General features: G+C 44.9%; 1 protein-coding gene across 1 annotated transcript; it reads left to right on the top strand.

The window, feature by feature from the left end:
* Window positions 1-17,149: 17,149 nt before the first annotated feature.
* On the top strand, window positions 17,150-26,562 carry LOC101544982 (vomeronasal type-1 receptor 4-like). Its single transcript, XM_055124740.1, has 2 exons — window positions 17,150-17,985; window positions 26,451-26,562. The coding sequence occupies exons 1-2, from the start codon at window positions 17,150-17,152 to the stop codon at window positions 26,560-26,562; spliced, it is 948 nt and encodes a 315-aa protein (XP_054980715.1).
* Window positions 26,563-27,338: the final 776 nt, after the last annotated feature.

The following is a 27,338-nucleotide window of genomic DNA, read 5'->3' on the forward strand; positions in this document are numbered from 1 at the left end:
GTTTTCTCATATCATTCATTAATATTGGATGAAGAAATCTAACAATTTATCAATTTCAATATTAAACTTCTTTATTTCTTTATCATATTATTGAAGATATTATGGAATAAAATGAGCTGTGTTTGTTTCTATTCATACTTATGACCTAAAATCATGAGTTTGACAACTTAATGCTTTTTGTTATAGTTATCTTGAATCACTAAGTTTTCTCTTATATTCATAGTGCTCTATAGTACAAAATTATTTTGTTTCTGTTTCGGACCACACTTGCTGGTGCTCAAAGCTTACTCCTGGCTTTGACCTCAGGAATCACTCCAGGCAGGGTTCAGGGGATGATAAGGGTTGCCAAGGATCAAACTCCATCAGCTTCATGCCAGCACAGCGCCCTCCCTGCTGGGCTGTCACTCCAGACCTATACAAGACTTTTTTTTCTTTGGTTGGTCGGTTTAGCTTTTTGGGTCACACCCAGAAATGTTCAGGGGGCTTCTCTTGGCTCTGCACTCGGGAGTCACTCCTAGTGGTGCCAGGGGACCTTATAAAACACCATGAAGAAAAGGGTTGGCCTCATTCAAGGGAAATGCCCTACCCACTAGACTCTCAATCTAGCCCCTGGAATGAGATTTTTCTTTTTCTTTTCTTTTCTTTTCTTTATTTTTTTACAGTTACAGATTTATACATTTTTGTGCTCATGTTTCTCCCTTACAAAGTTTGATAACCCATCACTTCACCAGTGCCCATTCTCCACTACCAGTAAACCCAACATCCCTCCCCCCCTCCCCAGTCCCGTCTCCCCCCACCCCACACTGCCACTATGGCAGGGTATTCCCTTTTGTTCACTCTCTCTGATTAGGTGTTGTTATTTGCAATAAAGGTGTTGAGTGGCCATTGTGTTCAGTCTCTAGTCTATATTCGGCCAGCATCATCTTTCCCCCACATGACCTCCAACCACATTTTACTTGGTGTTCCCTTCTCTGAGTTGCCCAGAATGAGAGGCCAGCCTCCAAGCCATGGAGACAGCCTCCAGGTACTTATTTCTACTATTCTTGGGTGTTAGTCTTATAGTCTATTATTCTATATTCCACAGATGAGTGCAATCTTTCTATGTCTGTCTCTCTCTCTTTCTGACTCATTTCACTTAGCATAATACTTTCCATGCTGATCCACTTATATGCAAACGTCATGACCTCATTCTTTCTAACAGCTGCATAGTATTCCATTGTATAGATGTACCAGAGTTTCTTCAACCAGTCATCTGTTCTAGGGCACTCAGGTTTTTTCCAGATTCTGGCTATTGTAAACAGTGATGCGATGAACATATAAGTGCAGATGTCATTTCGACTATACTTTTTGGCTTTTCTGGGATATATTCCCAGGAGTGGTATTGCTGGGTCAAATGGGAGCTCAACCTCTAGTTTTTTGAGAATCGTCCATATTGTTTTCCAAAAGGGCTGAACTAGCCGGCAAGGAATGAGATTTTTCAAGGAGAGAGCTGCCCGTCTCATTTGTGATGTGGGAATCTGACATATATTGCCAAATGTGAAGTTAATTGTGTTAATGTTTCCTAAAGTTATGCAATTTTCACTTTTTTGCGAATGCCCTAATTGCTTTCATTATTTTCCTTATACTTCTTTAAGGGTTTGCTTTTAGGCCACACTGAGCCACACTGAAGGTGTGCTCCTGGCTCTGTGCTCAAGGATCACTCCTGCTGGGGCTCAGAGGGTATGTGGTACCAGGGATCAAACCCAGGAGAGTTGTGTGCAAGGCAAGTGTCCCCCCCACTGTGCTATTGTTCCGACCGATTTTGGTAGTTTATTAAGTAAATTGATTGAAACAAATTCTTCTTCAAATTAATCCTTTACTGTGTTTCCCTCACGACTGTCCATACTTGGAAATGTTCTGCAACATTTGCTTCTATCTAGTAAAAAATTACATCTCCCAGAGAAAAATATAATGACTTTATTCTGATTTTTAATGATGAAATCTTTTCTTTCCTAGCCACACCTGGTGATGCATAGGAGTTACTCCTGACTTGTTCACTCAGGAGTTTCTCCTGCTAGTGCCCAGGGGACCATATGGGATGGCGGGGATCAAACCAGAGCTGGTTGGTCTAATGCAAAGCAAATGCCTTCTCGCTATACTATGGCTCCAACCCCATGACAGATTTATTTAGAGTGAGCAGAGTAAGAGTGTGTGAGGAAGGCCAGGATCAGAGTGAGAATGAAGATAAATGAATGTGAGAGGTGAGCGGATGGATACTAAAAATGGCTTTGCTCAGCATCACACCACCAAATGGGGCAGGGGTTGGGTTAGGCAGTGCCACAGCTGTCAGGATCTATGAGGGAAGACAGTGATTTCGGTTCAATTAACTTTTCTGCAGAAACAGTGACAGAGGTTGTAGGATGATGACTATTGTTTCAAAATGAGTGACTGAGAATTAACTGGAAGTGGGCTTGGGGTCAAAGGAAACATCCCAATCCTCTTGTGTGGTGTTTAAGGGGCAGGAAGGAAAGAGACCTCCACAAACAAAAAGTTTCTTCTTGTGATTTTTTGTTTATTTATTTATTTTTTATTGAATCACAAAGAGATAGTAACAAATCTTTCAAATGAGGTTTCTGTCATACATTGTTCCAACACGCATGCCTCCATCAGTACAGTTTCCACCACGAATATCTCCCATATCCAACCTACTACGAGACCCCCTCCAGCCTGCTTCTCTGGCAGACAATTTCCTGCTCTCTCCCTCCTTCTTTCAGTCCCTCTTTCTCTCTCCTTCCCTCCTGCTGTCCTCCCTCCTTCCCTTCCTCCTACCACTCCCTCTCTCTTCCTCCCTCCTCCACCCATCTCCCTCTCCCTCTCCCTCTCTCTCTGTCTCTGTGCCTTTCTCTCTTTCTCTCTCTCTCCCCCCCTTTTATGTAAATTGTAACTTTCAATACAGATACTGAGACGCCATCATGCTTGACCCTTTACCCACTTTCAGCACACATCTCCCATGCAGAGTGATTCCTTCTAGCCATCATTGTCATAGTGGTCCCTTCTCTAACCAACTGCTCTGCCCCCAGCCTTGAGACAGGCTACCAATCAAGAACCATCCTCCTGGCCCTTGTATCTACTGTCCATGGCTGTTAGAGGTATACATTTTTTATATCCTACAAAAGATTATAGTCATTCTGTCCCTCTCCTTCTATTTCATTTAGCATGATATTCTCCATATCCATGTATTTAGAAGCAAATTTCATAACTTCATTTTTCTAACAGCTGTATGGCATGTGGACCATAAAAGGCTCCTCTCCCTCCTCTAGCCTGAAGTCCAGCCACAACACAAAGAAATCTTGGATCCTCAACATTTTCCCCCAACATCAGATATTCTGTGATACTCTAAGATAGGATCTATGGAGAGGGAACAATCATTTAATGTAAAATGGGGATCTAATACTATAATTAAAACAACTTGAAAGGAGAGCGAAGGTACTCTGGGTAAGGCATATGCCTTGCATGTGGTGAACCTAGGTTTGTTCCCCGGCATCCCATTGGGTCCCCTGAGCACAGACAGAGGTAATTCCTCAATCCAGAGCCAGAAGTAATCCCAAAGATTGCCAGATGTGATCCATAAAGCAAAGTAGTAAAAAAAGACCAATGATTTTCAGTTTCATGGGCATATTATATGGAAACACATTAAAGCTGTCAAGTTAAATAGAATAAATTTAATCTGCATATGACAAATATAACTATAATATGAAATATATAATTGATTTTAAAATTGCTCAACAAGATACTCAATTTACTTCTCTGAAAATAGTCAATTGGAATAATTTCACAAAAATAAAAACAACAGGACCAGAGACATAGTAGAGTGTCTAGGGCACCTGCCATTTGATCCCAAGCATCCCATAGGGTCCTCCAAGCATGCCAGGAGTGACTCCTAAAGGCCGAGCTGGGAGGAACTGACAAGCATTGCTGGCTGAGACCCTAAAATCAAAAACGAAAAACATGGAAGCAATAACTGCTTTTCAGTCATGTTGATAACCTTCTTAAAATTCTTTTTGCAATAATTCTTCATATTTTGAAAAATGACAGCGCTTTTGCAAGTTCTACTGAACAATGTTCATTAGAATATGTTAGTCACATTGATGCGGCATGTCGTGACATTTCTTTCAAGTTCACCAACAAATCTGTTATTTATTTGTTCTGCAGGTCTTTACCAAATGAACATGGAAGCAATAGACACAGTAGTTCTACAAGAAACGGTTTGGGGAGTAATATTTTTCTTCCAATTCATGATTGGTTTTGTTGGCAATTTATTATTGCTCATGCTATATGTCAACATCTTTCTGCAAAGAAAGAAGCCAATAGATTGGATATTTACCCACTTAACTTTAGCCAACATGATGACAGTTTTATTTGCCGGGACTCCGGAATTACTATTTTTCTTTGGAATAAGAAACTTTCTGAACGACACTGGTTGTAAGGCAGTTGTGTTCCTACACAGAGTGGGCCGTGGTCTTTCCCTCTGCACCACATCTTTCCTCAGTGTGTTCCAAGCCATCGTGATCACCAACAACCGTGCTCAGTGGGCGTGGTTCAAATCAAACATCTACACATGCATTTCTTCTGCCTTCCTCTTTTTCTGGGTAGTCAACATGCTGATCTATATCCGGGTCATCTCGCTATTTAAGGCCCCATTCAATGTTACAGGAATTGAAGAAGTTTATAACAAAAAATACTGCATGGGACATGACACTGAGAAAATGGAAGCATCTGCTTTTGTGGGAGGAATGATTTTCAGAGATTTCCTGTGTGTGTTCCTCATGATCTGGACCAGCGTGCACATGGTAAAGTTCCTCTTCAACCACCGCAAGAATGTCCAGCACATCCTTAGGCACAGTCTCTGCCCACAGTCCTCTCTTGAGATCAAGGCCACCCAAACCATCCTGGTCCAAGTCAGCTGTTTTGCTTTTTTTTACTGGACCAACTGCTGTATTACCATTTATACAACCTACAGTCACGAAATACAAGGGTTAGAAAACATCACTGTTTTTGTCTCTTCCTGCTACCCAGTAATCTGTCCTTTCTTGCTGATCAAAAACCACAAAGGCCCCTTTCTGAGCTGCACCTATATAAAGAAGAGGAAATCTCCACAAACCGCTGCTGTCAGAGACTTGAGTTACTCTCACACCACATGTGACACTAAATGCTCAGGACAGAAAAATCTCACTGCAGAGGTTAAGTGATGGAGGGCTGGAGAGATAGCCCAGTGGGTGGGGCACTTTACTTCAGATGATTGGCCTCTTGCCAGGAGTGATTTCTGATTGCAGAGCCAGGGGTGAGCCCTGAACATCAGCAGGTGTAACCAGGGTAAAAAGCAGGGAGTGTGAGGGTTTTGTGGTATAAAACAAAAGAAAATAATATCTTAGACAGACACATATCCAAGTCCACAGCTTACTCTACAGACTGAGATCAATGAACTGTGAATTGAATAAAACACATTGTAGAAAGCTGCACCCATAAGTGAAACATTATTTCCATCCTTTCTTGGGAAAGGGGATGCACACCTGGTCCTGCTTGGGTCTCCAACAGGGTTTGGCTGCTTGCAAGGCAAGCACATTTCCCTCTATACTCTTGCTCTCTGACCCGCTTTATTTAATTTATAAAATGATTTCAAATATTCATCTTTGACAATATTAAATTGGCTCCTTGGAAACAATGAACCTAATGTGATGCATTCCGCAGTTAATGGGGTACTGGAGATCAAACCCGGGTCACCTGTGTGCAAGAAAAGTGTTCTATCCCACTGTGCATGTCTCCAACCCCAGCAAAGTCTGTACTAGCACTCAAATCCCAACCATACCCCACCATTATTCTACCAGTCTGATAGAATAAAGATATATTTAATATCAGACTGATAGAATAATGGTGGAGTAGGGTTGGGATTTGAGTGCTAGTACAGAGGGCGTGGTGTTTGCCTTGCACACGGCCAACGTGGATTCAACACCTGGCATTCCATATGGTCTTTTGAGAAATTTCTGAGTGAAGAGGCTGGAGGAATCCCTGAGCATCTACAGGTGTGACCCCAAAAAGCAATTAATACAGTTCTCTATTAATATATTGACGGATAAATAATATGATTTTCTTCAAACATCTAGAAAATATAGTATCCAGAGTGAACCCTGGGGCCAGACTGATACAAGTAGTGTGCTTGTCTTTATGTAGCCGACCTGGGTTAGATCCCCAGTATCCCATATGGTCCCCCATGCACTGCCAGGAGTAATTCCTGGCCAGGAGTAACCCCTGAGCATCACTAGGTATGACCCTAAAGCTAATAATAATAATAATAATAATAATGTCCATCATATCAACTTTAGAAATGTCTTGATGATTGTTAAATTTAGTAAGTCAGAAGAAGGATAAACACAGGATGATATCACTTGTATGTGGCATTTAGAATAACTGGATGAGGAAATGCAGTGTTTTAAAGAGGAGGATGTTCTAATCAACCATAGCCCCAGTGTAGAGGGAGGAGAAGGAAAGAAAGAGTGGAGAGAAGGGAGAGAAAAGACATGAGCAGGAATGGGGGCCAGATCTGGGGATTCAGCTACAAAGGTGTCACTAAGGAAAGATAGAGCCAAATATCAAACACAGTGTCAACAACACTGAAATCAAGAGACCTGAACTTTCACAACCAAACTTAGAAAGCTGCTTGTCCACAGGGCAGGGCTGGAGGTGGGTCGGGGATATGGGCATTAGTCTGAGAACGTTGGTGGGGGGACCTTGGCACTAGTGGTGGCCAAAGCTAAACTTTGAATAACTTTGGAAATCATGGTGCTGTAATTTTTTAAATATCCAAGATGTGTGGACATTTGCAAAACTCAGCAACAAAAGAATACTCAGAAATTACTCGTAGTGCTGTACTTAGGGATCACTCCTGGTGGGTTTCGGGGACCAGAGTGGTGCAGGGGATCAAACCTGGGCCGGCCTCGGCAGTAACAAAGCAAGCTCCCTTCCCGCTGTCTAAGTAATCCAGCTCCTGTCCACATAACTTTAACTGATGGTTTCAGGACAGATGAGCCGGACTGTAGTGATCCCTGAGCAGGGTCAAGTGTGCCCCCCTCTCATGAAACATTTTGTTTTATGTTTTGCATAAAACAAAAACAAAACATCAACAACAAAAACATATCTTCCCTTTTTTACCATTACTTTTTCCTGCATCTCTGTTTCTTTTGGTGTTGTCCCACAGATCTCTCAGGCTACCTACCTTCAGATGGATCCAATCAGTTTTGTTTAGCCCAGGGCAGGCAAACCTCACTCAACATTGACCCATCAGCCTGCCAGGAGAGATCTCTCAGCATAGCCAAGTGTGGCCCAGAAAGCAAAATGAAACAGAACAAAAGAAAACAAAAGAAAAATATAATTAAAAAAACAACATAACATCTACACCATGGAATTTTATGCAGCTTTTAGGAAAGATGAAGTCATGAAATTTGCTTATAAGTGGATGGTCATGGAGAGTATCATGCTAAGTGAAATGAGTCAGAAAGAGAGAGACAAACATAGAATTACTCCTCATTTGTGGAATATGAAATACATAATACGAGACTGACACCCAAGAACAGCAAAGGCAAGGGCCAGGAAGATTGCTCCATAGTTGGAAACCTGCCTCATGAGCTGGGGGAGAAGGCAGCTGGAATAGAGAATGGATCATTAAGGCAATGAGGGTTGGAGGGATCGTTCGGGGTGGGAGATGTGTGCTGAAAGTACATAAGGGACCAAATGTCACAGCATCTCAGTATCTATATTGCATACCATAATGTCCAAAAGTAGAGAGAGAGAGAAAGAGGGAAATTGTCTGCCATGGAGCAGGCGTAGGGGTGGGATGGGGTTGGGGTGTCCTGGGGACTTCGTTGGTGGAAAATGTGCACTGGTGGAGGGTTTGTGTTTGATCATTGTATGACTGAAACTCAAACATGAAAACTTTGTAAATGGAGCTCATGGTGATTTCAATTAAGAATAATAAATAAATAAATAAATAAATAAATAATAACCAACATTCCCTCCCCTCTTCACCTCCCCTCTTCCTTTGCTTAAAGATTGATGAGGGTGTCTCCCTTCCTACAACTTTGCATGGCGTCACTGAGGAGCAGCTCATGAGAGGTTCCGCTCTACTCAGTGTAGCCTCTCGCCACCAGTCAAGAACGGAAGGAGTGTAAGTACACGGTTTCAGTGCTGGGACTTTTTTTTCTTGAGCCCCATATTCCTTGAGCAAGGTTCAGACCATTTTATTTTAGTTTCATTTTCAGTTGGGAGAGTCACATTCAGTGATGCTCAGGGCTTACTCCTGGTTCTGCACTCATGATTTCTTCCTCACATTTCTTGGAATGTCGAGGATCAAACCCAGGTCAGTCACATGCCAGACAAGCTCCTTGGTCACTGCACTATCTCTCCAGCCCCTGAAAGGCTGGTTTTTATCTGGAGTGAACTGGAATGAAGAAGCCATTCAGACGGACACACCAACCAACATCCCTCCTCTGCTGGAAGGTGGCTCTCCGAACATGCCCACAGTACTATTGCTCCCATAGGGTCCCCCAAATCTCACCTTTGAAACACGACACTTCCAATTTCCTATTTAAAATATACATTCTCTTACTAGATCACAAACATTTTGACAGTGCACTTAATCTCTATAATGCTTCATAACATAGCCTTTTCACTTAAAATGTGAACTTAAAATTTATTAATCTCTCTTCTCACACATTTGCATGGCCCAACTTTTTTGGAGGGACCACACTCAATAGTGATGGGGGCTTACTACTGACTCTGCACTCAGGAATTACTCTAGGCAATGCTTGTGGGACCATATGGGATGCCAGGAATAGAATCTGGGCTGACCACATGCAAAGCAGGTACCCTACCCACTGTACTATGTCTCTCCAGCCCCTCCAGTGGTAAATTAATAACACTGACAGATCATCAATAATATTTAGCCTATGGATTACCAATAACTTCTGACAGTTTCACATTAAAAAATGTTCACAAATATTTTGTCAAATGGTTAAGTATCTCCAGATCCGAATGTGTAAAGAGGACAGGAGGTATAGTATAGCTGGGAGGGCACTTGCCTTGCATGTGGCCAACCTGGGTTCAAACACCAGCATCCTCTATGGCCCCCAAGCCTGCCACGAATGATCCATGAGTGCAGAGCCAGGGGTAAGCTCTGATCACAACCAGGTATGACCTCAAAATAAAACAAGACAAAACAAACAAACAAACAAACAAGTAAAAACTGTTTAAAGAATTAATAAACAGAAAAGAGTCGGCTATACCCCTAAGAAGTCTCAATATTAGACATGAAATTTGCCATAAAATAAAATACAGAGAGTGCTGATAGAAACTCTTGTAAGAGAAGAATGAAGCCAGAAATCATATCAAGCTTTATTCTACATGCATTTCACTGCTTCATTCACTATAAAATAGAATCACTTGTCCATTGCACTAAGTTCCCAAAGATAGAAGGCAGAGGTTCAATTGTTTTCATTTTCAAAGGATGTTTCTTTGGATCCTTAGTATGGTCTGGCAATGGGAGAATGAGTGACAGTCCAGCGGGTAGGGTGTTCACACCTTGCAGGAGGCCAATGCAGGTTCGATCCACGGCATCCCATTGGGTCCCCTGAGCACTGCCATTCCTGAGTGCAGAGCCAGAAGAAACCCATGAGCATCATCAGGTGTGACCCCCAAATAACCAAAAATAAAATTAAAAATTAAATTTATATATAGATATGATCTAGTGATCCCACTAAAATTCATTGTTGATAGTTTTTATCCTTAAGAATTATCATTTATGTGTGCTGAAAATAGACTATAGTCCAAACATGATGGCCACTTACTACCTGCACTGAAAACCATGACACCCAAAAAGAGAGAGAGAGAGTAAAAGGGACTGTGCCTGCCACAGAGGCAGGGGGTGGAGAGACAGAGTGGGGGTGGTTCGAGGGGTACTGAGAACATTGGTGGTGGAAAATGGGCACTGGCGGAGGGATGGGTACTTGATCATTGTATGATTGAAACTCAAACATGATAGCTCGTAAATCTGTAAGTATATCTCAAGGTGATTCATTAAATTTTTTTAATTTTAAGAAAAGAATTATCATTTATAATTCTTCTTTTTCAAAGTCATTAAAACTTGGTTGTTCCACAATAAATCCCAAATTTAGAGAAGCCTTAGAGAAAAGCAATTACTCTCCAAAAGTTGTCAGAACTATTTCATCAGCTATGAGAACTGATTTCTCTGCAAGTAGCCAATTATCTCCAAGTTTGTTTTCTGCTCTGCTCCTGCAGAACTCTGAGGACTCAGGCTGATGTAATGGGAAAGTTTCTGAAGTGAACACCTGAGGGGGACTTGCATTAAAAACTTTTCTAAATTGGTCCATTTGCAACTCAGACAGTAATTTGTGAGTCCATGGGCATCAGAAAGTTTGCTGAGCTCCAAGTGACAGGGAGTCTGGGGACCAAGTCACTGGTGTTTTTATAGCCCTGGATTAACACACAGGCATTCACCCGCAGCCTGGCAGAGGGTTCCATCAACTTTGCGACCCTCAGACTCAGTAAGTACCTCCTGTCTCTGCTCCTGCTTGAGAGAAGAGACACGGATTTTTCTTAGAAAATTTTCTTTCCCTGGGGCTGGAGAGATAGAGCAGGGGGTAGGGCGATTGTCTTGCATGCAGCTGATCCAGGTTCCAATATCCCTGACTTTCTATAGGGTCCCCCGAGCACTGCCAGGAATATTTCCTGAATGCAGAGTCAGGAGTAACCTGAGCATCACCAAGTGTGTGAGTTCACAAAGCAAAACTCAGGGGCTGTTGCTGTGCTGCATGTGTGCATTAGGTGGCCCAGAGCTTCCTCCCCACCTCCCCACCTCCCCAGGGCTCCCCAACAAAGAAACAGAGAGATGGGAGATGGGGGACCACAGTCTGATGGTGAAAATGTCTTCTTTAATGCAGAGTTGCTAGCATACTTAGAGAACATCTGGGGAGGCGGTTAAGGTAAGGACATAGGTGTGATGGATCATTTCTAGAGATATACATTTGGCAGAGAAAATTCTCTTGGGGTGATTAACTCAAGAAGACACACACTCTCTCAGGGACATCTACATTGCTTTTTATCTTTCCTTTTTTTTTTTTATAACTTATCAGTACTTGCTGTTGTTTGGATAAACACAGTAAGAGACAAAGATCCCAACACTTACTTCTCTGAGAGCAAGCAAGGCTTTTACCATAAATCCCAGACTAAGTCTTCAGACCAGTTCAGCTTGTCCTTCCCCATGGGGGTCTTGTTTATTAGGTTGTAACAGCTTGCAGTAAGACCATGCATTTATGCCTTTTAGAATGTTCCACTTCTATGCTGGGTGGCTTTGCCACTTGCCCCGGGTCCAACCCAGTCCCACAGAGGACCTCCCTTTTGGGGTGTTAGGAACTACAGCAACTGAAGCCTGAGTCAAGTAATTGTGACCAAGTAATTATGCCCAGGAGCAGATGTATCTCAGAGTCAATCCAAATATTAGGAGCATAGCATTAATGGTCTTTCTGTGTTTAACCAAAGAACATTGCTCTATAGAAAAATATAAAAAGGCTAGAGGGGAGAGAGAAAAGCAGGTACAAATATACAGCACTTCAAATACAAAGCAGCACAAATAGAAAGTTCAGAATTACCAGAGAGTTTTGGTTTATAAGTAATCAAGACTGACTTGGGCAACTGTGACAGTGAGAGGTAAAGTATAAGGGAAAGGTTAAGGATAAACTTGAACCAGATTAGGGCTGCCAGCAAGAGCATGTTAAGTTTCTCTGGGAGAGAGAAAGGGGGCAATTCACTGATGAAGCCTAAAGCACTTAGGGTTAATATCCAACACAAAGGAAAGGTTGAAGATAGACTGTAACCAAATTAGGGCTGTTAGCAAGGGCAGGGGAAGCTTCTCTGGGAGGAGGAAAGGGGCAATTCACCAGTGAAACCTAAAACACTTAGGGTTGATATCTAACAAAAGTGTGACCCAAAAAAGTAAACAAAACAAAACAAACAAAAAACCCAGACAATTTATTTTTCCTGATGCTGTTTTTGTGGGACACGCTTTCTAATGCTAAGCTCCCCTGAGTTCCTATACTCACATTCCTTAATACTCACGATATTCTGGAGGTTTTTTCTTCTTTGTTTTGTTTTTTTGCTTTTGAGTCACACCAAGTGAGGCTGAGGGGTTACTCCTGCCTCTGCACGCAGGAATTGCTCCTGATGGTGCTCGGGGGACCCTATGGGATGGTAACCGGTCAGCTGTGTGCAAGGCAAGCAGGAATCACTGTGGTCGTGCTCAGGGGATTCCGGGAATGGAATCCTGGTCTGCTGCGTGAAAGGCAAGTGCCCTGCCCACTGCACTATCACTCTAGCCCCATCAATTGATGATTTTCTTCTCTGCAGTTTCAACCATATATTTTGTTATGCTTTGTATTCTACCAAACTCTCCCTTTGAGTTAACTTTGGTTGTTTTGGGGCCACACCAGTAGTGCTCAGGATTACTCCTGTTCTGGCGGGGTCCCGGGAAGGCAGGGATTAATCCCAGACCCACCACGAGCAAGGCAAGCCCCCTATGCACTGGACTATCTCTCTGGTCCCTTTTATTGCTCTTTATCTGCATTTTTATTTAAAACTAATTTTTAAAACTTTATGGTGGCCAAAACTAGTTCTTATAGTCACACGAGTAATAATCTACTAAGGATATTTATATCCTCATTCATCACTTTTTCAGCAATTCTGGTCACCTTTCCACTCTGATTAATCTTTGTTTTCTGAGTTCACGTTTCTGTTATTTCTCTCCTACCCACCTCTTCATGTGTTTCTCATTGATTTTTAACTTTTCTCCCAAATGTCTTTTATTCATGTATTTTTCGTAGATCCTATGATCTAAAAAACAAAATATTAGAATTATTGGGGGCTGCAGCCATAGTGCAGTAGGGAGAGTCTTGCCATGCATGTAGCTGATGAAGGTTCGATCCCCGACAGCCCATAGTGTCTCTGAGCCCACCAGCCCACTGAGTACAGAGTCAGGACTAAGCCTGAGTACTGCTGAGTGTGGTCTAAAAAATAAACAAAGGAAAATTAGAACTATCTTATCTAGTTCAGCTTAAGTAAATGATTTTAGGGTTGTTTGGGGATTTGTTTTATACTTTTTAGAGTTTTTAATTTTGGAAGGAGTTTTCTATCACAATACCAGATGTTCTGATTCATAAATATTTTATGCATTTGAATGTCCTTTTTTGTTATCCAAAAAAATGTTTCCACCAGTTTTAAAAGTTTTCTTTCTTTTTTTTTCTTTTTGGGTCACACCCGGCAACGCACAGGGGTCACTCCTGGCTCTGCACTCAGGAATCACCCCTGGCGGTGCTCAGGGGACCATATGGGATGCTGGGATTTGAACCTGGGTCAGCCGCATGCAAGGCAAATGCCCACCTGCTCTGCTATCGCTCCAGCCCTATGAGTTTTAAAAGTTTTGACCAACAATTTCTTGAACCAATTGGTATTATTTAATAGTAGTTTTTATGCTGCTAATCCTCTAACCTTGTAACTATTTTATTAATTGTCCTGTCATAATGGTATTTTTGTTTGAAGGTTTCAATATTAACCACTGCAGATCATTCATTAATATTGAATGAAGAAATCTAACAATTTATCATTATCAATATTATGCTTCTTTACTTCTTTGTTATATTATTGAAGATATCATGGAATAAAGTGAGCTGTGATGGTTGATATTCATGCTTATGACCTAAAAGCATGAGTTTGGCAACTTAATATATTTTGTTATAATTACCTTGAATCAATAAGTTTTCCCTCATACTCATAATATTTTGTAGTACAAACCTTTTTATGTTTGTTGTGTGCCAGACTGGGTGATGCTTAGGGCTCACTCCTGGCTTTGAACTCCAGGTGTTTTCAGGGGAGTATAGGGGACGCCAAGGATCAAGCCCAATAAACTGCGTGCCATGCAAGTGCCCTCCCCACTACGCTATTGCTTCACACCCATACAAAATGTGGGTTCTTTGTTTGGGTGGTTTAGCTTTTTGGGTCACACCTTGCAATGTTCAGGGGCTACTCTTGGTTTGGCACTCAGGAGTCACTCCTGGTGGTGCCTGGGGACCTTGTAAAATGCCCTGAACAAACGGGTCAGCCTCATTCAAGGTAAACGCCCTACCCACTAGACTCTCAATCTAGCCCCATGAGTGAGATTTTTCAAGGAGAGAGCTGCCTGTCTCATTTGGGATATGGTAATCTGACATATTTCGTTTCACTAACCCACACCCTCCAACCTGTGTCCACGGCTGGCACTTTGCTTCTCATCACTCATTCCCTCTCTCCCTCTCTCTTTCTCTCCCTCCCTCCCTCCTTCTCTCCCTCCCTCCTTGTTTCCCTCCCTCCCTCCCTCTTTCCTTCCCTCCCTCCCTGTTTCTCTCTCTCCCTCCCTGTCTCTCTCTGCCTTTCTCCATCTCTCTCTCCATCTCCCTCTCTCACTCCCATTCTCTGTCCCTCTCTCCTCTCTCTTTTGCTCTCTCTCCCTCTCCTTCTGGGCATTGTAGCTTGCAATACAGATACTGAGACACCATCACGCTTGGCCCTGTACCCACTTTCAGGACACAGCTCCCATACAAAGCAATCCCTTCCAGCCATCATAGTCATAGTGGTCCCTTCTCTAACCAACTGCATTCACCCCAGCCCTGAGACAGCCTCCCAACCAGGAGCCATCCTCGTGGCCCTTGTATCTACTGTCCATGGCTGTTAGAGGTACACTTTTTTTTTTGGCTTGTTTTTGGGAGTCACACCCAGTAATGCTCAGGGGTTGGTTACTCCTGGCTTTACACTCAGGAATCACTCCTGGCTGTGCTCAGGGGACCATATGGGATGCTGGGTATCGAACCCGGGCTGGCCGTGTACATGGCAAACACCCTACCCGCTGCACTATTGCTCAGCCCCTGTATACTATCTTTTCTTTTTTTGTTTTTTGGGTCACACCCAGCAATGCACAGGGGTCACTCCTGGTTCATGCACGCAGGAATCACCCCTGGCGGTGCTCAGGGGACCATATGGGATGCTGGGATTTGAACCCGGGTTGGCCGCATGCAAGGCAAACGCCCTACCCCCTGTGCTATCACTCCAGCCCCCTGTATACTATCTTTTTATATCCTAAAAAAGAATGCAGTCATTCTGTCCCTGTCCATCTGGCTACTTCACTCCGCATAATACTCTTCTTGTATTTATAAGTAAATTTCATAACTTCTTGTATTTATAAGTAAATTTCTTGTATTTATAAGTAAATTTCATAACTTCATTTTTCTAACAGCTGTATGGTGTGTGGACCGCAAAAGGTTCCTCTCCCTCCTACAGCCTGAAGTCTGACCCCACACAAAGGGAATCTTGGGTCCGTAGTATTTTAGCATGTTACCCCAGAATTGCCTCTTTTGTGGGTTTGTGTGTGTGTGTGTGTGTGTGTGTGTGTGTGTGTGTGGAGACACCAGACAATGCTCAAGGTTTACTCCTGGCTTCACACTCAGCTATCACTCCCAGCGTTGCTTGGGGCACCATTCTGGATGTGGGGAATCAAAGCCAGGTTGGCTGCATCCAAGGCAAATGCCCTACACCACGAAAGTTTTTTGAGAAGCTGTGACCCATGGTAGAGAAGTACATGAAGATGATGTCCAGGAAAGATACTGAGATTTTAAGGGAAATACCTATGGATTCATGGACATGGCAGGTGACATTGGTAATGAGTACCAAGTTGTGGGAAATAGACCCCCTAACAGAAACCCCAAGGTCGGGACAGTCCCCTAAGGAAAATAAGTTTAGACCGGAAGGAAGCAGACAGGCATGTCCAGGCCAGAATAGAATAGCAAATTGTCACTTGACTCTATCCTTTAAGGGCCACTGATTGATCTGTCAACTTAAACAGCGGCTCACATGACGGGAACCAGGATGCTGGAGAGATGGATGAATAAATGACCACTCTGTGCGCTACCTGTTTGGGTAACCCTGAAGCTCAGACACTCCTGATGTATTTGTCCCATTCTATGTGACTGGTCTCACTGGTCAGGGCTCTCAAATCAAACATTTTGGAGCACTGGAGGTAATGATAGAAAAGATTCAGAAGAGAAATCTACAGAATCAGACAGTCTCAGCCTGTAATACTCTGAGACAGGATCTGGGGAGAGGCAGAATGATTTACCGTAAAATGGTGATCCAATACTATGATTATATAACTTGAATGGACCAGAGCGAAGGTACATCGGGTTGGGCATTTGCCTTGCATGTGGTGGACCAGGATTCGATCCCCGGCACCCCATATGGTGCCCTGAGCACCACCAAAGGTAATTCCTCAGTGCAGAGCCAGAAGTAATCCCGAGATCTCCCAGTGTGACCCAAAAAGTCAAAGTAGGATAAAAAGGCTTGAACGATTCTCAATTTCATGGACATATTATACAGAAACACATCAAAGCTGTCAAATTAAATAGACTCAATTCAGGCTGCATATGACTTAAATATAACTCTATGATATGAAATATATTATTAATTTCAAAATTGCTCAACAAGATACTAAATTTACTTCACTGAAAATAGTCAACTGGAATAATTTTATGAAAATGGTAAAAACAGGGCCAGAAATTTAGTACATCATGGACGGTACTTGCCATTTGATCCCCTGCATCCCATAGGGGTCTGCAAGCATGTCATGAGTGATTCCTAAATTCCGAGAGGAGGAACTGATAAGCATCTATGGCTGTGACCCTAAAATCAAAAACAAAAACCATGAAAGAAAAACATGGAAGCTATAACTGCTTCACAGTGATGTCGATAATCCTCTAAATATTATTTTTTCACTAATTCTTTATTTTTTGATTAATGACAGCGTGTTTGCTCCTTCTACTGAATGAGAATATATTAGCCACATTAATTCCTGCATGTCATGACATTTCTCTCAAGTTCACCAACAAATCTATTATCTATTTTCTCTGCAGGTCTTTACCTAACGAACAAGTAAGCAATGGATGCAATAGTTCTACAAGATAATGTTTGGGGAGTATTATTTTTCTTCCAATTCATATCTGGTTTTGTTGGAAATTCACTATTGATCATGATAAATATAAATACCTTTCTGCAGAGAGCAAAGCCAATAGATTGGATATTTACACACTTAACTTTCGCCAACATGATGACAGTTTTATTTGCCGGGATTCCGGAATTAATATTTTTCTTTGGAATAAGAAACTTTCTGAATGACACTGGTTGTCAGGCAGTTTTGTTTTTGTATAGAGTGGGCCGGGGTCTTTCCCTCTGTACTACATCTTTCCTCAGTGTGTTCCAAGCCATCGTGATCACCAACAAGCATGCTCAGTGGGCGTGGCTCAAATCAAACATCTACACATGCATTTCTTCTGCCTTCCTCTTTTTCTGGGTACTCAACATGCTGATCTATATCCAGGTCATCTTGTTAGTGGGGGCCCCATTCAATATTTCTGGAATTGAAGAAATTTATAACAAAAAATACTGTATAGCACATTACTCAGAGATTATGGGAGCCTCTGCATTTCGGGGAGGAATGATTTTAAGAGATTTCCTGTGTATTCTCCTCATGATCTGGACCAGCGTGCACATGGTAAAGTTCCTCTTCAACCACCGCAAGAATGTCCAGCACATCCTTAGGCACAGTCTCTGCCCACAGTCCTCTCTTGAGATCAAGGCCACCCACACCATCCTGGTCCAAGTCAGCTGTTTTGCTTTTTTTTACTGGACCAACTGCTGCCTTACCATTTATGCAACCTACAGTCACAAGGTACAAGGGTTAGGAAACATCACCGTTTTTGTATCTTCCTGCTACCCAGTAATCTGTCCTTTCTTGCTGATCAAAAACCACAAAGGCCCTTTTCTGAGCTGCACCTACATAAAGAAGAAGAAATCTCCACAAACACTGCTGTCGGAGACTTGAGTTACTCTCACACCAGCTGTAACAGAAAATTCGAAGTGCAAAGGGTAAGTGATGGGGGGTGGAGAGATAGCCTAGTAGGTAATACACTTGCCTTCACATGATCTACACAGGGTCAGGAGTGATTTCTGAGTCCTAAGCAGGAGTGAGTCCTGAGCATCGTCAGGTGTGACCAGGGAGAAGTGGATGGAGTGTGAGGGTTTTGTGGAGTAAAACAAAGGAAAATAATATCTTCTACGGAAACATATCCTAGTCCACAGCTTACTCTACAGACTGAGATCAATGAACTGTGACTTGAATAAAGACACACTGTAGAAAGCTGCACCTGTATGTGAAACTTTATTTCCATTCTTTCTTCGGAAAGGGGATGCACATCTGGCTGTTCTTGGGTCTCCAACCGGGTTTGACTCTTTGCAAGGCAAGCATATTTCTCTCTATAATCTTGCTCTCTTCCCTGCTTTATTTCATTTGTAATATGATTTCAAATATTGATCTTTGATAATATTGAAGTGGCTCTGTGGAAACAACCAAAAGTGATGCATTCTGCATTAATGGGGTGCTGGAAATCAAACCCAGGTCACCCATGTGCAAGACACGTGTTCCATCCCACTGTGTATCTCTCCAACCACAGCAAAGTCCTCTAATAGAATAATAGTGGGGTAGGGTTGGGGTTTGAGTGATAGTACAGTGGGTGTGGTGTTTGCCTTGCACACGGCTGACGTGGATTCAGTCCCCGGCATTCCATAAGGTCTTCTAAGCAATTCCTGAGTGCAGAGTCAGGAGGAACCCCTGAGCATCTCCAGGTGTGACCCCAAAAGGCAATTAATAAATAAAGTTTTTTTTCAAAGAGTGGGATGTGGGAAACAAAGCAATGGAGACATTCACTGAGTTCCAAATACTTTCGCTGAATGCATAAAAAGTGAACTTAAAAGTTCTATAAATGAGTTCAAATGAAGGTAAGAAGTAATCTGTAAGCAGTATAATAAATTTCTGACTCAATACATTGAGTAGCTAATGCACAAAAGGAAAAGGAGAGAGACAGCGAGAAGGAAAGTGGTTCCTCTAGAGGGATGCTGGGGGCTGGGGGTTGGGGCTGGAGGGTTGGAGGATGGTGGTAGGGAGACAAGAGCTTGGTGGTGGGAAATGGACACTGGTGGAGGGATGGGTTCCCCGTCATTGTATGACTGAAACCCAATTATGAACAGCTTTGCAATGGTCTATCTCAATGATATCTATTTTTTTAAATTTCTTTTAATGAATCACCATGAGATACAGTTAGAGATTTACAAAGCTTCGTGACTACGTTTCAGTCATATAATGATCGAGTACCCATCCCTCCACCAGTCCCATTCTCCACCACTAATGTTCCCATCATCCCTCCAGCAACCCTCCATCCCCCTCCTTCCTCTGTGGCAGGCATTTTCCCTTTTATTCTCTCTCTCTCTCTCTCTCTTTCTCTCTCTCTCTCTCTCTCTCTCGGTGTTATGGTTTTGGGTACTAAGTGGCCATCATGTTCAGTCCATAGTCTACTTACAGCACGAATCTCCCATACTGAGCGAGCCCTCCAAGCATCATTTACTTGGTGCTTCCTTCACTATCTCAGCTGCATTTCCCCTCAACATGTGAGGACATGTACAAATGTCCAGTTGAAAAAAATGTAGTTATGTAGAGTTCATGCCCAATTCAATCATGTTAATCAATTGCTGAATCAATATTAGTACACACACACCCCCACACACACACAAAGGACATTGAATAGCTCGATTTTCCTCATTACTAGTGAAATCTCAATTATTCCTGAAAAATAGAAAGTTTTGTGAAGTAATGTGAGTAAACATCAAGTGAAGAATCATCTATTGTAGATAATAAACAAACATATGGGAAGGGGGCATGGTGGCATGAGGCGTGGGCAGAGAGCAGGATGAGTGACTGTGGGTGATGTTTGATTCCACATTAGCCCATCATTAGGGTCGGGCGTTAGTCCAAGATGGAGGGCGCTTGTCTTGTGTGCAGCTGACCCAGGTTCGATCCCTGGCATCCCAGAGGGTCCTCGTGCACCACCAGGAGTAATTTCTGAGTGCAGAGCAGGGAGTCACCGCTGAGCATCACTGGGTGTGGCCCCCAAACACGCAAATACAAGTGGAATGTTTTGACACCCTGAAGGAATCCTTCACTGCTCACTTCAAACCCCAAAGAATGGTGTTCTGTTCAGCTCTATGGGGGGGTCTTATCAGGATACAAATAACTAGGAAAAATAACTGTTGCTCAGTGGGCTCTTGGAGAACCCACAAAAAACTGACAACTCTGGGGTCAAATGACAGTACAGCGGGGAACAGCTTGCCTTGCATGCCGCCAAGAGGAGGTCAACCCACAACAACCCATAGGATGAGCACTGCCACGAGTAACTTTTGAATGCAGAGCCACAAAAAAAAAAACCTTCAGCATCACCACGTGTGACCCCAAAACAAAAACAAATCAAGAAAAAGCATTTTTTGTTATTGGTGACTGGGTGGATATGTATTTAGGGAGTGTAGTAGCAAGTGGTTCCAGATTTTTAAAAAATGCCTAAACAGCAGGCAGACAAACTGCCTAACAAAAATGGACTCCAAGGTGGGCCGGAATAGTAGTATAAAGGGGTAGGGGGCTTGCCTTGTACATGGCTGACCCAGGTTCAATTCCCCAACATCCCATACGATCTTGAGCACCACCAGGGATGATTCCTGAGAGCAGAGTTAGGAGTAAGCCCTGAGCATCACCAGGTATTGCTCTAAAAAGACAAAAACATTTTTCCGTGATTGCTCCAAGGCAATCATATCCCGAAATAGTTTAAACTTGTGGGAATTATCCTATGTAATCATTGAAACAATCATAAGGATGTACCACTCATCATTAAGAAGATGAACAAAGGCAAAGGTTGTGAAAAAGAACAACACATATTATTTTTTGCCTTTGGGCTCACACCCACTTCACTATCGCTCCAGCCCTGATCACTCATCTTTTGAAAGGTCATAGGGAAAAGTAATGAATAGTGATGTCATTCCATGTTGTAAACCCTAAGTATACTGTTTATCTAAATAAATGAGACATGGAATTATGTAAGAAAGGTTATTGGATGTTCTAAGTAACACTAAAGGACAACATATAATTGGTTTTATTGACTACAATTGAATTATGCAATAAAAAGAACATAAAAAAACATAAGTTTGAGGTGCTGGAGCAATCCCCAACTCCCCCCAAACTGTGGTGTCCACGTTATCTGGTGTGTTCAGAACTGACCTGGAGGTGCTTGGGGGACCATATGGGATACCAGGGATTGGACCGTGTCAGCTGCGTGCAAGCCAAATGCCCTACACACTGTACTAAGGCTCTGGCTCCGAGGATATTTTTTGGGGGGATGCTTTGGTGTGGGCCCGTATGTAGGGTTCTGGGGACCACTAAGTACATGGGATTGAACCTGGTCGGCCATAAGCAGGGTGAGATTATTTTGTTGTTATTCTCTCCACTTTGAACAAGAAAAGTTCTGAAACCACTTTGCTCTGTCTGTGACCCAGCTCTTTGGAAAGGTTTCCAGTTACAGTCAACCCCGTGTGCCATCACCCCACGTTCTGAGGGTGCCCCAACACTCTTCTACAAAGAAGATACAGGGATACAGCAAAATACAGCTCCAAACCCAGCAAGTTGGGGTGAGGGAATCTGCCATCAAGGGACTGAAGCTGTTTTGTTTTTTTCATTTGTTCATGGTTTGGGGGCCACAAACCAGGCAACGCTCAGAGGTTCTCCTGACTCTGCACTCAGGAATCACTCCGGCATGATGGTGGGGCTGTATGGGGAGCAAAAGAAAGAACCAGGGGCCTGTGACAGCAAACCAAGAGCACTAACCGCTCTGCTCCCATTTCAGCCGCCTGAACTGCTTGCTTGGTCCTTAATGACCCTATACCTAACATGGAAGCCAAGAAAAGGGCTGGAAATCTTAAGCGTGGGAAAAGTGGTACCGCGGTAGTTCCGCTGAAAAGCCACGAGACCCTCCCCAGGCCCGTTCTCTTAAGAATTTTCCACCCTTGCCTTTGCTTCAGTTTTAAATATGGGGTCATTAAGGATCAAGCAAGCCTCTTCCACAGGTGCAGCGGTAGGAGAGGCTGTGGGTGCTTGTCTTTCACTTCAGTAACCTGGGTTCGATTCCAGCCTTCAGAGCTTTGTGGGGTACTAGCTGAATCTCCTGGGGGAGGGTCGAGTGGGTTGACCCAGTTTTGTCTCTAGACCTCGAGGGGTGCAGATGATTGAACATGGCCAGGAACGAGCAAGGCAAGGTTATTTTCTTACATTTTTGTTCTCTTTGCTCTGAGCAAGAGAAGTTCTGAACCCCCTTTGTGATTTCTGTGATGGAGCCCATTGAATGTTTCCTGTAATTGGCAACCCAGACACTCGAACCCAAAAATGAGTTGTAATGGGCAACCCAAATTTTCTAAGAGTGGAAAATTCTTTGAGAAATGGGCCTGAGAAAGGACGGAAACTCCCCAAAGCGCCAACTCGTGGCGGTTCATCGGAACTGCCGTGGCACGACTTTCCCAAGCTTAAGATTTCCAGCCCTTTTCTTTGCTTCTATATTAAGTATGGGGTAATTAAGGATAAGCGCTCAGCCTAGCGCCATGGATCGAAAACTGAGCCGGGAGGGCACTTCCCTTGTACGGGGTGATCCGGGTTCTATCCCTGCACCCCATACGTTCCCCCACGCACTGTTAAGTAGTGATTTCTGAGTGCAGGGACAGGGGTAACACCCGTATATCGCCGGGTGTGGTCGCCGAGACACAATCAAAAGCCTTTCACGGAGGATTCCTTCACGCCAAACTGGGGGATGCCGAGCTGAGTCTGGCTCCCACCACCTTCCTCCACCGAAAACCGCGAAGGTGTGGGGACCCCCGGGACAGGAACTGTTCGCGAAAGGGGGCTGAGAGGGAGAGATTCTACTGCGGACAAAGCACGTGCCACGCTGCTGGGTTCAATCCCGACACCCGGGTCGCCCCATGCGAGGCAAGCGCCCTGGATGCTCGGCTGCCGCTGTATGGCCTGAGGCGGCGGGCTTGATCCTAGTGACCCGCAGGTTACCATGGAAGCAAACCCGAGGGCTGGAAATCTTTAGGCAGGAGAGTCGGGCCACGGCTCTTCCGCCCATGCACCGCGAGAGGGCGCTGTGGGGCTTTTCCGCACCTCCCAGGGACGTTTCTCTAAGAAATGTCCACCCCTGGTCCTGACCTCCATGCACAAGCCACTATAACTCCCAGGACCCTCGGAATTTCTGCATAAGAAAACAGGAAAGAATTTCTGCATAGTGGAGCCGCGTCCTCGTCCCTCTCCTTAGTTCACTGTGCTGATGAACCAAACTAGTGTCTCTGGCTTCTTTATTTGGGGTGTGGACTGTGGGTGGTCGCAACAGTTTCTCGGGGACTCAGGGGATTTATATGGTGATTCAGACGGAACCCAGGATGAGCACAAAAGACAGTTGTGTCTTCCCGCAGTGTGAGCTCTCCACACCGGCCCATTCTTACAGGTCTCCAGCCCCATCATCCTCACAACCCCACACTCCACATTTCTGAGGGTACCATCTTCCTTTCAGAGAGAGTTTTGGGGTTCCTATACATATGAGAAGTCCCAAGTACTCTGTTTTCTGTGAAGAGGGTGGCAGAGGGCAGACTCAAGTTTGGCATTTTCAAAAGATTGGGGTGAATTTACCTACCATCAGAGAAATCAGGAGTGGGTTGAAAGAATTTTAATTAAAACAGTAATAATGAGCCTAGACCGGGCAATTTCCATCCCTGGATATTCTGAATACACCACTTTGCCAGTAATAATGAGCTTAGACCGGGCAATTTCCATCCCTGGATATTCTGAATACACCACTTTGCCAAGGATATTTTTAAATTTAGGGGTTTGGTTCTGGGGACCCTTATGAGTACTTGGAATTGAACTTCATCAGTCATGAACAAAATAAGGCTCTTTGGAGTGTTGCTGATCTGGCTGTTCTCTTCATTATGAACAAGAAAAGTTCTGACCCCACTTTTCTGTCTGTGACCCAGGTTTTGGAAAGGTTTCCTCTTACAGTCAATCCCACATGCCATAACCCCACGTTCTGGGGATGCCCCCCAAACTTTTCTACAAGGAAGAGGGGGCATGGATACAGCCAGATACAGCTCAGAATCCACCAAGTTGGGGTGAGGAATCTGTCATCAAGATAGTGATGCTGTTTTGGATTCCTTTGCTTCGTTCATGTTTTGGGGGCCACAAACCCAGCAAAGCTCAGGGGTTCTCCTGGCTCTGCACTGAGAAAACATTCCGGCATGGCAATGGGACTTATGGAGAGCCAAAGAAAAAAAACCAGAGTCCTGAGACTGCAAGGCAAGAGCACTAACCACTCTGCTCCCGCTGCACAGGCAAAAGTGGCTAGCTTGGCCCTTAATGACCCCGTAATTAACATAGAAGCAAAGAAAAGGGCTGAAAAGCTTAAGTCTGGGAAAAGTTGGGCCGCGGCAGTTCCAGGGAAACGCCACGAGGTGGCACTACGGGCATTTCCTTCCTCCCCAGGTCCGTTTCTCTTAGAATTTTCCACCCTTGGGTTTGCTTCAGTGCTAAGTATGGGGTCATTAAGGATCAAGCAAGCCGCTTCCACAGGTGCAGCAGTAGGAGAGCAGTGTGGGTGCTTGTTGTTCACGCGGGTGACCAGGGTTCGAGTCCTGCCTTCAGATTTCTGTGGGGCACATAGCTGAATCTCTTCGGGGGTCGGGTTGGTTGCTCCAGCGCTTGCTCTCTGGACAAGGAAGGGTGCAGGGGTTGGATCCCAGTCTGAAATGAGCAAGGCAAGGTTCTTTTCTTTTCTCTTCTCTCTGAGCAAGAAAACTTCTGAACCCACTTTGCTATGTCTGTGAACGAGCCATTTAGAAATGTTTTTTTATGGGCAACCCACACCCCATCACCCCACATTCTGAGGGTGCCCCAACCGTCTTCTAAAAGGAGGAGGGGGCATGGAGGAAGATCCAACTCAGAATACCCAAAGTCGGGTGAGGGAAATTGCCATCAAGGGCCTGAGGCTGCTTTGTTTCTATTTTATTGTTTGTTTGTTTGTTTGTTTGCTTGTTTGTGGTTGGGGCCACACCCAGAGATGCTCAGGGGACACTCTCCTGTGTCTGCACTCAGGAATCCTTCCGGACACGACTGGGGCTCCATATGGGGAGCCAACGGATAGATGATGGTCCTCTGAAGACAAAGACACGGGTTCTAACCCCTCAGCTACCGCTGCACCGGCTGAAGTTGCATGCTTGATCCTTAATGACCCCACACCTAACACTGATGCAAACCCAAGAAAGTTTTTTAGAGAAAAGTCCCTGGGTGCAACGGGATCGCTCCACAGCGCCATCTGGTGGCTATTCGGTGGAACGACCACAGCCCGACTTTCCCACGCTAAAGATTTCCAGTCTTTGCTTGGCTTCAGTGTTAAGTATGGGGTCATTAAGGATCAAGCAAGCTGCTTGGGGAACTGCAGCGGGAGCAGAGCAGTTAGGGCTTTTGCCTGCAGTCACACGTCCCTGTTTCTTTCTGTGGCTCTCCACACAGCCCCACCATCAGGCAGGAGTGATTCCTGAGTCAGAGTCAGGAGAACCCCTGAGTGTGGCTGAGTTTGTGGCCCCCAAACCGTGAACAAACCAAATAAAAGCAAAAGAGCATCAGAGCCTTGATGGCGGATTCCCTCACCCCAACTTGGGGTGTTCTGAGCTGTATCTGGCTGTATCCATGCCTCCTCTTCCTTGTAGAAGAGTGTTGGGGCACCCTCAGAACGTGGGGTGGTGGTGTGTGGGGTTGACTATAACTGGAAACCTTTCCAAAGGCCTGAGAGTGACAGAGCAAAGTGGGTTCAGAACTCTTCTTGTTCAAAGCAAAGAGAACAACAAAATCATCTTGCCCTGGTCATGGCGTGGGAATGAGTGGTTGGAGACCTTGTGAGCTGGGTTGGTTTGGAGGGATGGTCCTGCAGCAAGGCACAGCCTCTCCTGTGTCACCCTGTTCGCTCCCGGGCAGCTGGCCCTGGAGCACTGCTCACTGGGTGTCCCTCCACGAAGAGAGTGCGTGGGGCGAGCCCCAGGCAGCATGGGCCCGTGGACACAGTTCACCAGTTTATTCTCTGACCCGAGGCCCAGCAGCAGGGCTGGAAGATGCTGGACTCTCAGCCCCTCCAGCCTGGGCGGGTGTAAGTGAGTCGAATCCACCAGAAGCGACTCCTCTTGGCCCATGGATGCCTTAAGAATGAAGGCAGCACCATTGGTATTCGTGCTCAGTCTCCAGCCCCCACTCCACCCCACCCAGTCCACACCTCCTGATCTGGCCCAGTGATCGGGGGAGGGGGTCGGAGGCAGGGGTGGGGCAACATCTGGAGTGGGGCTGAGGCAGTGGGGGGGGGCCCACACAGCTCTGCCAGGGGACTCAGTTCCTTCTGGAGTCCGACTTTGGTTCCTACACTCGAGGACCCCCTGCCCTGCTCCCCCAAATGTCAGGGGAAGCCAACAAGCAGACTCCATTGAGCAGGAGGGAATCCAGTGGTCAACAAGGAGGTCCGAGAGCACCAGAGTTTTGGGGGGACAGGTCGGGAGGCAGGGGGCCCAGATGATGGCACAGGGGGGAGGGCACACAGTCTTGCACACAGCAGACCCGGGTCGATTCTCAGCATCCTGTAGCATTCCCCTGAGCATAGCCAGGAATAATTCCAGGAGGCAGAGAAAGGAATCAGCCCTGAGCATCACATCACAGGTGTAGCCCAAAGAGAAAAAGAAAAAAATGATCTTCCTACACACACACACACACACACACACACACACACACACACACACACACCTTAAAAAAAATTCCAGATTAGCTTTTCTCGACTCTGAGCTTCTGCAGACTCTGTTCCTGCTGCTGTCACACTTGTCCCTGTGCCCAGTCACTGACCCCAATCATTGCCCAGACCTCTGTCCTCAGTCAGGCTGCACCTTGTCCCTGAGGGGCTTGCGGGTCCGTCTGGCCCGCCTGTGTCCCATCGCCGTGACTGACCTTCTTCCATGGTTGGAAGGAGCTGCACCAGCTTCCTGGCTTCTCCCTGGACCATGAGGCCCGTTTCATCCGAGGGACACAGGGGGTCAGTGAGCACAGGCTCTGGGCGCCTCCCACCAGCATGGGTTTTTTGTCGGGCGGGAGGGTGGAGGGTCAACCTCCTAAGCAGTGCTCAGGGGCTTGGGGCCCCTCCTGGTGAGAGTTGGTTGCTCGGGCCTTGAGGTGCTGAGGGCCGCCAGGGCCACACCTGTGTGTGGGGACGAGGCAG

The sequence above is a fragment of the Sorex araneus genome, chromosome 2 (genome assembly GCF_027595985.1).
Source record: "Sorex araneus isolate mSorAra2 chromosome 2, mSorAra2.pri, whole genome shotgun sequence".
Classification (NCBI taxonomy): Eukaryota; Metazoa; Chordata; class Mammalia; order Eulipotyphla; family Soricidae; genus Sorex; species Sorex araneus.